This window comes from Anoplophora glabripennis, unplaced genomic scaffold (assembly GCF_000390285.2).
Source record: "Anoplophora glabripennis isolate ALB-LARVAE unplaced genomic scaffold, Agla_2.0 scaffold281, whole genome shotgun sequence".
NCBI lineage: Eukaryota > Metazoa > Arthropoda > Insecta > Coleoptera > Cerambycidae > Anoplophora > Anoplophora glabripennis.
Genome location: NW_019416549.1, coordinates 286,126 through 297,896, shown reverse-complemented (window position 1 = coordinate 297,896; position 11,771 = coordinate 286,126). Strand labels below are relative to the sequence as shown.

General features: G+C 33.9%; 1 protein-coding gene across 6 annotated transcripts in view; it reads right to left on the bottom strand.

Annotated features, from left to right (window-relative positions):
• Nucleotides 1-308: 308 nt before the first annotated feature.
• LOC108907101 (inositol-3-phosphate synthase 1-A) overlaps nucleotides 309-11,771 on the bottom strand; it is a 23,376-nt gene continuing 11,913 nt past the window's right edge. The window contains exons 1-8 of one of the 6 annotated variants that reach the window (XM_023454915.1): nucleotides 10,720-10,894; nucleotides 10,297-10,491; nucleotides 10,021-10,198; nucleotides 6,381-6,631; nucleotides 5,533-6,030; nucleotides 5,267-5,296; nucleotides 4,525-4,603; nucleotides 309-2,370 (exon numbers count right to left, since the gene is read on the bottom strand). In XM_023454915.1, coding sequence (XP_023310683.1) covers nucleotides 1,931-2,370; nucleotides 4,525-4,603; nucleotides 5,267-5,296; nucleotides 5,533-6,030; nucleotides 6,381-6,631; nucleotides 10,021-10,135 — 1,413 coding nt within the window. In that variant the 5' untranslated portion in view covers nucleotides 10,136-10,198; nucleotides 10,297-10,491; nucleotides 10,720-10,894 and the 3' untranslated portion in view covers nucleotides 309-1,930. The other 5 variants (XM_023454916.1, XM_023454914.1, XM_023454913.1 and 2 more) reach the window with 5 other exon arrangements.

Below are 11,771 nucleotides of genomic sequence, written 5' to 3'. Positions count from 1 at the left end.
AACATTTCCTTTTTAATGGGGAGGGGGATTGTTTCCCAGAGACCTCCCGCACTATTATTTTTTGTATAGTAAAATGTCACAACGTTACAACACCATTTTAATTATACTTATTTAGGTACCTATGATAAAAATGTTTTAATAAAGTAATTAAAAAAAAATATTTTTTGCTATACATTATTATTAAATTTAAGAAAATGAGAGCTTTATTTTGATTGGATAAATTTGGCGATATTAATAATAGAACAAAATATTTTACATACATATTTATTTTGTAAAAAATATAATATATAATCTAATTTTAAATTTTAACAAATTTCGTAAATTATATACCTATTCAAATTAAAACATTTTATAATACATATTTTACTATTTACTACAAGAATCTAGAAATAGATGGTACTCCTATTTCCTATTTAAGTAACCGATTTAAAAAGCTACAACGATAACAAACTACCACGTGATATTCTGAAAATTCAAAGTTTTGCCCATTTCTACTATCACAATTTTTCAGTGACTTACATTCTAAGGTGAACATTCGAGAAAGGAACAAATGAAATACGTAAAAAAAGACTAACAAAACTTATAAAAAGAAAGAAAAGCACAGCTTTAGCATTTGCCTCAGGTAAGTCGTATCACATACTTTTCTGTCTAAAGTTAAGCATCAAAATTATATTAAAACAGATGGATACTGAATAATTCATATTCATCCCAATACCAAGCCTGATACATTTATTGCTTAAGATTCACAGTCAGTTTGAATTTAGATTAAAATAAAGATGCACAAAAACTGACTCGTAAAAATATTATTGTTAGTTCCTTCCAAATGGTACAAAGCTTTTTAAAATAGCTTAGTTGAAATTTGTTTTAATATTTTCTATTGTAATTTTAAAAAAATCGAATGATTGGCAGATAAGATATTTTTTTTTACACCGATTTGAAAATGTCTCATATAACACACTGTATATGACATTATTAAATCAGTGTAAAAAAAAATAATTTCTAAACACGAAAAAATGTCATTATTTATAAAACTGCTTTCTTGTCTTCACTCTTAAAAATGTTACTAATTTTTTGATTTTATATACAGGGAATTCAATTTAAAAAGTAATAATAAAAATGGATAATAAAAATGGCCTCAAGCAGTGGTTTCAATCTTTTGAAATATGTAAAAGTGTCACTAAAAGATATTCTTAGTAATTTCTAGGAGATTGTAAATACAAAATACATATGAAATTTTAACTCTGTCTTTTAAAAAAATAATTACTATACTTTATATCACTCAGATTGGGATTTCTAGGAGATCATGAATTTTTACTGGATTTTGCTGGTGGCCACTTTTAAATTTACGAAAAAATTTTACACCATGTATATAAAATCAACAAAGTAGTAACATTTTAAGAGTTTGAAGACAAGCAGGAATTTTTATTATGAATGATATTTTCTCACGTATTTGCAAATGATAACGTTGTTCTCCTTCAGGACATAATTTTTTGACACACTGTAAACTCTAGCAGAAATGAAATCGTTGGAAAAACACAACTTTTGTAGGTAGAAAATTTATAAATTTTTTTGTACATTGTAAACCTCGTCTTATGGTCTCTATACTCGTATATACATAGTGTGTAACTTTGAATTTCCACTACTTATAAAAAACTATTATTAACAGTTTTATCATATAAATAAAAAATTGTATAAATAAATCAACTTGATTTAACTTATTCGCGAAATGATCAAAATACGGCAATGAAAAACACTGTTTTAGAATTTTACGACACATAAAACTTACGAGATATGTTGAACCACTGTTCAACCTATTATTATACTGATATACTAGGCTTCATTAAGGTATATTTTTTCATCACATTTATTGAAAAAAACATGGTGTACGAGTAGGTGGTACTTTGTCATTTAAATACTTATCAGTAAATAACTAATTAAAACCATTTTCAACCTTTTTCATTTTCTTTATGTCTGGTTCGTGATATATAACTTCCTTCATCAAAAATGGAACCTTGTACTCCAAAGTCAAATTATCTTCTGGTGGTAATCCAATGCATGCCTTCATCACATTCTCGATACAACTCCTCTGTTTACTCAAAGCGTTGACTACAGGAGTTCCAGGAGGCACCAGGGGTGCTTTGCAGAGATAACTTAACAGAGACAACACGGGATGGAAACCAGTGTAGTCATCGTCCGACCAATTTTCTCGTTTGATGGTTATCCTCGAGAATAACTCGGCGAAAATAACCAAGTCTAAGATTATCGGCGTGGCTAAAAGAGAATCTTCACAGGTGTTGTGTATCACAATGGTATTTGAACCCCCCATCATTATCTCCGAAGTGTATTCGTCTAAAGCTCTTTTTGAATCGCCTAAAAATTATATTTATACACATCGTAACTAGTGAGCGTTATAAAATGTAATACTTATTAATAAATTCCTTCTTTATTTCGAATTGTCTTGGAAATGAGATTCCAAGCAGTTAATCAGTTTCAAATAATTGCTACGGTAAAAGTTAGTTTATATTTATTTTATTATCTATCAGATGTACTATCTATGTATGTATTAAAAAAGTGGTTTCAAAACAGAGGGGCATTTGAGGCTACTAATTAATAAATGTAACAAAAAGCAGTAAAATTTTTATTTTTTAAAACAATATATTAAAGAGAAAAAAAGAGTCGAAAGTTACTAAAATTATTTTATATTTATTTATATTTTCTTAAAAAGATGTTCCTAACGCGCATGCATGATCAAAAACATATTGTCAGAATAAAGATTTCGCCTACGGTTCAAAACACCTCATTACTACTAAATAGTGTAAAAGGTTTTCTAAAAGTTCAAATATTTAAATTCTAAGCTATGTATATTGCAAAGTCTAATGGACAACACACATAAATCATCACACACTTTAAACTATATGATAGTTGTTACGATCTCAATTGAAACCACATAAAAACATATTTAACTCATAAATTCTACAGAATCCATAGATGTCCAGAAAAATGTAGCCCCGTCTCGTCTAGATATACTATATTCCGAGCTATATTACCATATAATTACCATACGATTGTCAAGCTTTTTATGTTTAAAATCGCATTGTAATAAAGTATGTGGTAAAACATCTAAAGATTTATAATTACAATCAGGATAATCGCTTAATTTATCTCGAATCACATTTAAAGTAGGAACATTATTTTCTTTATACATATTATAAATTGTGCATCGCATTACGTCTGGTAAAATCGTTAATTTTCTTTAATTTTGCATTTTCCCGTTTCCTCTTTGTACCGTGATCAATCTTTCTTTAATTACGGGATAAATTCTCGTTTCTGATATCTTAGTTAATTCGTTAATCCGTTTCCTAACTTTTTTATCACATAGTTCACTATTTTCAATTTTCAAACATTCATATATACTTAATATAATACGTTGATTTTTTACGTGTAAATCTTTGTTTTTAAACTCTGAGTTTATACTTATTACTTATTATACCAACAACATACCCCGCCAAGCAATGTTCTGCACTGCACTGGCAAAGCTGCAAAGCTAAATGAACCCGTGTACAATCAAAAAAATTATTTATGACCTAGTGGACCAATACGGGTTTGCTTTGATGACCAGCGCGCCGCCGTCAATTCTACATCAGGCGGACTAGTTTACCAATACCGGACTCGCCGAATTGCTATTCGAGCATAAATTATGAGACACATCATGGTCAAAGCATAGGAAGTAATTTCAGGAGAAGTGCATACGGACCTGTGCTTTAAGATTTACAGGTTCCAATTCCATCGTAACTATACAAACCGTGCGAATTAAACACGTGAAAATACTATTACTATGTGTTCTACGCTCAATTCAATTGTTAGAGACAAATAGTTGTCACGGCGAATGTGGATATAAAAAATGAAACAAAAATCTTCACAATATTACAAGGAATCAAGGAAATATTAACACAAAAATGTCCTTGATCTAAATTCTAAATCATCGACAGATTAGAAATATTATAATATTGACTAAAACATGTTCTTGGTAAAATGTATTCTTTGTCTACAAATTAATTACAGTTGTTTAAAATTATGTAGAAATTTAAATTTTGTCACGTGATCAAGAACGCAGTATGACGTGATTTAGTGTGACCGACAACACAACCTACAATTCCTACACCGACATGAACCTAATCTAAAGAAACGCACATACCGACTGTCTCTAAATCTAAAACATTTGTTAATTACTATGCTCCTGTCCTTGCCATTTATCTTTCCGATTCTCAATCGCACTAAATGACGTCACAAATTAGCGTGGCAGCAAATACCCGTTCCAAAGAATTTTGCACGCCAAACATTAATTATTAATTAACTTCCTCTAAGGGACTTCTAATAATTTCACGATATGATTATATAAAGTTATATACATCATTTCTATTGTTGTCCATTCCGCAAGAATTTGAAAATTGTTAAGAGAAAGGGTCCTTAATACTTGATAATACATAAAGGAAAAACTAGATTATTATTTTTGCTTATGCTTACCTACGTATGGAACATATTTAATCACCACAACATGGTCTGGTTTTTCTCCTGGAGAAAACAAAATATCGTTTGACTCTACCATATCNCATCGACAGATTAGAAATATAATTATAATATTGACTAAAACCTGTACTTACTTAGTAAAATGCATTCTTTGTCTACAAATTAATTACAGATGTTTAAAGCTATGTAGAAATTTTAATTTCGTCACGTGATCAAGAATGCAGTATGATGTGATTTAGTGCGACCGACAACACAACCTGCATCGGCGATATGGCGTCTTGTCTACAATTTCTACGCCAACGATAAAGAACCTAATCTATTTAAGAAACGCACAAACTGGCTGTCTCTAGATCTAGAACTTTTGTTATTTATTATACTCCTGTTCTTGTCATTCATATTTTCGATTCTCAATCGCACTAAATGACGTCTCAAATTAGCGCGGCAGCAAACAGTCATTTCAAACAATTTTGCGCGCCAAATTTTAATTATTAATTAACAACCTCTAAGGGACTTCTAATAATTTCACTATATGATTATATAATATATCATTTCTATTGTTGTCCATTCCGCAAGAATTGGAAAATTGTTAAAAGAAAATTAAGGGTCCTTAATATTTGATAATACATAAAGGAAAAACTTGATCATTTTGCTTATGCTTACCTACGTATGGAACATACTTAATCACCACAACATGGTCTGGTTTTTCTCCTGGAGAAAACAAAATATCGTTTGACTCTACCATATCATCAACAACATTACTCTTAGAAATCTGGAAGATAACCGATGTCATCAGTAATTTGTTAACACAATTCGAAAATTAAGCGCGCTCTTCAACAAAATTAGAATTAAAAAATTAAAAAATGGAAAGAATATACGAAAATTTCAATGAACAGAGATAGATAAATCTATCTCAGAATATTATTTACATTTTGAATAGTGACTGTAAATATTGCACTTAATTGTGTGAAAATTGCAGCATTGCTTTGACATCTTCATTGTACTCACCTCTTTGGATCTAAACTGTTTGGGTGATGACAAATTTTTACCATCATTATTTCCCAGATGGTTATAGCTTACGATACTGACAGGTTTGATGCCAGCTCCAACCAAAAAGTCCACGAGAACGCTTTTAATCTTGGTCTGTCCGGATTTAAAGTCATCTCCAGCAATGAACACACCTCGTTTTTCAGCAAACTCTATTATTCCTGGCACGAAGGTATTCTGAGGAGACCCGTTGATGTAGGTACAACCCATCGCGATGGACGCATACGCAAATAATACTGACGGTGAAATTTCTGGGTGGCCTTTGGCAATAGCTGCCTTTATGTTTACAGCTGTGTCATTTACACCTTCTATAACATTGCTGAAACATTCTGTATTTGCAGTCCACAATACTATGACTTTGTCTACGTTGGTCGAGTTTTTAAATTGAGCAATATCGTTCATGATCTGCTCTAATTGTTCTTCCTTTGTGCCACTAATTACATTATCTGCCCGAGATTTCTAAAATAAGAAACAAAATGATATTTAAATGCAAATGTCGACTACAATTGTAATCGACAAAAGCAAATAGTTTGAAATTCTATATTACGCAATACAGCTTACAATTTGTCGGTACAGTGACATATTTGCAGACGGTATTATTGGCCAGTGTTGGCAGAATTGTCAATGTAAATGTGAACAAGTTCCTAGCTCTGAATCTTTCAGTATAAACGTCATTATTCACTTTACTTTATGACATGTTATACAGAAATTCATTTATGGAAAAGATGCGAATTTATTGCTGAAGATACCACAGATCAAGAAGTGGAAAAATTGTAAGTAAAAAATAACCCTGTATGTTTTCTACATACCTGATTGGCAGCAATGAATTCTGATAAATAAATTGATGGTCTTGGTTTCAACCCCTGCATTAGTGGCTTCAGTTGCTGCTGGAGAGCTGGCTCTAACACCTGTGCTCTCTCCATAGCTTCTGCTAAATTGAGAGAGCTTATGTCCCACCCATCCACCACTATATCATCAGGATGAACAGTTGGCAACAACTGAGAGAAGGGGACATAAATGTTATCTGCTAATCGCACTGTCGCAGCCTGCGAAAGCGACCCTGAAAAAAAATATGATTGACATTATGTAAGGAAACTGAAACTATGACGGCATTAGAAAAGTTGTTTCTTTAACAACGAAAGACTTTTTTTTAGAAAATTTTATTTTTTAACGTAGGTAATCTATGTCGATACTAACGTACTTGTGCACCTGCTCTGCAACAACTTTAATTCATCAAAAAAAAATATATAGTTCTACTACAAAATGGGCATCCCTTTCAACTTGTTAGTGTCACAAAATTATGTACCGAGGTGTTTTTTCAAATTCTTGAATAAAAAAGAATTCAGTTAAATCTGGACTATCTGACAGGCGGTCCAGATAAGAGAAGTTACAGTCGCAGAGAATGTGTTGGATTTTGGTTGCTTTGTGAATGGATTTCAGTGTTTCTTTTCTAAGATTTTGCAATAGTTTTGTCTGCTCTTTGTGTACTGTACAATATTCTGTATATCCAAATATACAGAAAACATCCAACTGTAATATTAAATAACTGTGGTAGAGCTTTTGAAACCCTCCTATTTGAATCAATTTAAACTTTGGTACTTAAAAGCTTTTGAAACCCTCCTCTTCGATTCAATCTATTGCAGATAAGTTTCCATCAACAATGTTTTATTTCAGGACGTGTAACTGAAGTTAATTTATTATTTTTTACATACCTAATGTGATCGACGTTTTTGCTTTTGCCGCAATATACCAAACCACTTCACCGCAACAATTAAACAAGTTAGCATAAAAATTTGTTTAAATCATATATCTTAATGATAGGTATGTACCAATTTGTATAATATTGCAACTTACTACTATCTAGGTAAAATTGTCGTTTCTCTCGGGGTGCTTCAAGGCTCTGTATTAGGACCATTGCTTTTTAATGTTGTTCTAAGTTATGTTGTAGGCTTTGTGCTGACTTACAATTATTCACTTCAGTTTGTAGAAATGACGACGTGATTAAACTTCAAAACAATCTATAATACCAAAGTGGCAAATAAATCAACATAATATATGAGGGTAAGGCAAATATAATTTAGTTTTCTACATAGCTTCCTGCTTTAGAAATATTTTTCTAGCGAGAAGGAAGGATTTTTATCGCAGCATCGTAGAATGAAGCTTGTTGCATCAAGAGCCAATTGGGCACAAATCCCTCCTCGCCCTAGTCATCTTCAAATCGTTGCTCTCCCAGAGCTTCTTTAAGCATCCAAAAGAAAAGAAAATCGCAGGGCGATAGATCCGGGCTATAGGAAGGATGATCAAGTCGGGTCCAGTGCATTTTTTCTAGTTTTGAGACCGTTTAGAGAAAAGTACGGGGCTTGGCGTTGTCGTGGAGGATGGCCTCTCGAATTGGTTGGTCTCGTTTTTTGCGGCGATACGCAGTCCTCACCTTGTTCAACAGCTAGCAATAGTAAGAAGCATTGATTGTGCTTGGCTCATGCCAAAAAGTCAATGAGCAAAATGTCTCACCCGTCGAAAATATGGTTGAAAGAACTTTGCTAGCTGACAGTCGAGTTTTGGCTTTCACTGAGACTGCCTCCCTTTTCCTCCGCCACTTCATACTGGCTTGTTTCGATTCGAGAGTGTAATGGTGGACCCACGTTTTGCCACAGGTGATGACGATCCGACTCAAAAACGCATCACCTTGCTGTAAGCCTCTGACATACCTCCAAACGTCTCAGTTTCTGATTTGTGGTCAAAAGGCGAGAGACCCACCTGGCACACACTTTACGGAACTGTAGGTCGTTTGTGACGATTGATTGACAGCTCCTATAACTTATTCCAACCTTTTCTGCAATTCCGGATACTCTACCCGTAGGTTGTCTTCCATTTGTTCTCGTCCATCCTTGAACTCTATACAAGGTAAACATACGAATCCTTTTGACAATGTTTGGTCCCCGCACTGTGCAGTCACTCTCCGGAAAATTTTATAATTATGCGTTGCGCAGAGGAAAGGTGCGTTTAAATTAGAGTGAACAGAAGTGAATGAATGAATTCGTTTGGAGAATAAAACAGGAGCGAGCGAACTTGTTCGTGTTCGTGGATGTTCCAAGGCCTATCGGTAAATCAGCGAATCATCAAAGGAAATCGGAGCTCAATGTGGACAGTGTAGTTAGTAGCGAGTGAATTTACGAATGGCTATGCATTTGCTAAACTGAAATGCTTTTTTGAAACTTGTATCGTTTCTAGAAATGCCTGTCCCAATCAAATGCAACAAAAATTCAAAATCTTTCATAGACATTCTACGGAAATTTCTAACTTGGCCCAAATTGCCACTCGTTAAGTTCGTTAACAAAGCTTCACCTCTCGTTTTGCTTTTTTTAACAAATTAGAACACCACCTCCTCTTTCTTTTTTTTTCGAAATGTCCCGAAATAACTAAAACTAGCGGTGTTAATTATTATACCCTCATCTGTATCTGACATTGCGAACAGATCATCGACGATTGCGAAAGTTCGCTCTAATTTACATGCTCCTACTTGCAGAGAACAAACGAACGAGCGAATACCTACGAATTCGTTGCTGCGTTCGTTCGTTTTTGTTCGCTCTAATTTAAATGCACCTTTAGATCCTCATTTGTATCTGATATTGCGAACGGATCATCGACGATTGCGAAAGTTCTCTCTAATTTACATGCTCCTACTTGCAGAGATCAAATGAACGAGCAAATATCTACGAATTCGTTGCTTCGTTCGTTCGTTTCTGTTCCCTCTTAATTTATTTGCACCTTTACTTCGACATCCCAAGCGCAAGCGTTACTGATAAATTGATTGGTAGTGTGGAATGGCCGGCTCTCCCCACTCCTAATGACCCCACCCAAGCATACTAAAAGCGCGGGCCCAGTCCTATCAACCGTAGACGCTCAGGAACAGGAATAGAAATTCTGTTTATATTTGATTTATCCTCGTATAAGCAATATATTTCATTTGCGTATCATTTTATATATTTTTTATTCAACGCTTATATTTGAATTATATTAGAATATGCTTCTGTTATCTGAAATCCAACATATGAGTATACTGTGCATATAAATCATGTTGAGCGGACCCGCTATTAGAAATTTATATGGGCCCGTCCTGATATTCATTTCAGTTCTTGATGGTTCTAAAGCCGCTACGAACGGAGCAGCTCCTCAGACAGACAATGTAGGTCCATGAGATGTCCATTTCGCCCTCACAGAGCCCAGTCCGAGAATAACAAAGGCATGTCAAAGATTCCTAGTTAAGGCTAAAGAAGCGAATGATAATTCTGTAACTGGGAGGCGACCAGGTACATAGGCCACAGCATCGGCACGGCAACCCGAAAAACCGTAGTACTTTATGGCAGTGTATGTCACAGATAAATATTTTTTCTAATACCTTTCGTAACTTGAGTGATAAAACGAGGAAGAGAATTAATGAATACATACCGAACCAGTTGGCTCTTTGAACTCCCTTTCTGGTAGGCCAAGACAACCCTAAACGATTGGCAATGAGACCAGCGGTAAAGGTCGATCCGTTGTTGCCACCCCATCCCACCAACATCACACCCAATTTTGGGACTTTGCGAGCTGTCCTAATGACCAACTTCTCAGTTTCTGGAGTAACCTGGAAAGTTTCGGATGCCATCAAAAGACAATCATACAATAATTTAATATAACACATAAGACACGATAAAAATCTAGAATAATTAATTGTGTACCAACTTGGTCAATATATTTTAGAAATTTATGTGGGTTGATATATGCCTCTTTTATGCAGGGTATTATCTTGGTGGCCTAGCAACCAACTAATCTCTCCCGAGTTTCTTTCTAATACACTATACTTATGGGAGGTTCTTAAAACGGCCATATCTTTTTTATTGTTAGAGGCAAACCCATCAAAAACCTGTCAGTGTGTTCCTAAAAAAAATTATATTAGGTTTTCGTTCTAAATATATTGCTACTTCTTCAGTAATTTAATTTAACCCATTTTGTTTGTCGAGTAATATCGAAAATTGCAATAATGCGCACTTTCTTGAAACTAAGTAACAGAAGAGTATAAGGCGTGATATACATACTCCCTTACAGGGTGCAACTTTATGTGGGGATCAGTTTTTATAATTTAGTAGTGTATTATTTCAAAGTTACCATATTTGTTTGACGTCAACTGGACAAACCGCCGAACATTACAAAAACAGTTTATTTTGTAATTACAGTTTTTTAAATGATTTGTTAAATACATATAAACTAATATTGGTATGTATTCTCTACAAAATTATCAGTGTTAATGTCCTCTGACATTGACCTAGTTTAACTGAACTATATTAGCTGAACGCAAGTCGCAACCAAATGGTCAAGGGTACACGCTGCATGCTGTTTAAATTTAAGCACAATCCGATCCTGATCCGAATGCTTACGAAGGGAGGCTAGCCTCCGTTGACCGTTGGCTTTATGTACAAGCTATTTAGGGTCTGTATAGGAGCGTAGTGTATCTTTGGTGGCCTATAAATAGTCGCAGATGACCGAATCATGGATCATAACATGGTTATCCTGGCCGACAAGTACCAACAAAATGTTTGTAAGATTGTAACGGCGGGGCATGAAAATTACAAAAAAAAGGTTAAAAGTAATCAATTTTCACGACACAATTTGAGAAAATAAAGTTATGGTATGTTTCCAAAGATTAAATATAGACCCCGTATAAATGACCCCTGTAATACATGTGCTGATTTGTTTATAGTTGATTAGTTGTAACAGGCATTGGAACGTTCAGAATTGGTTTCTTATTCATTAAAGATTTAATCACGATTGTTTTGTTTTACAATATACGATTTTATATAAGTGACTTTTATTCCAATTTAATTTTTTCCAAAATAAAATGAACCAACTGCTTGTTCGGTATAAAAATTATTATGATTATTTGCATATATTGCATATTATTCAATTTGTGTATGTTTTAAATTATATTCATTATACAAAATATTTATAAATAACTATCAACTGTCATTTAAATGTCACTTTTTTAAATAGTATATTGTGCAATAAGTGCGGTAAGTTGTCTATTGCCCACGAGAGAGGAGCGCACGAACGAAGTGAGTGCGCTCATTAGCTTAAGTGGGCAATAAACAACCGCACGAATTGCACATACTATTTTATATTACGAATGCAACGAAATCTTAGAGTCCAGGGGCGAAGCCCCG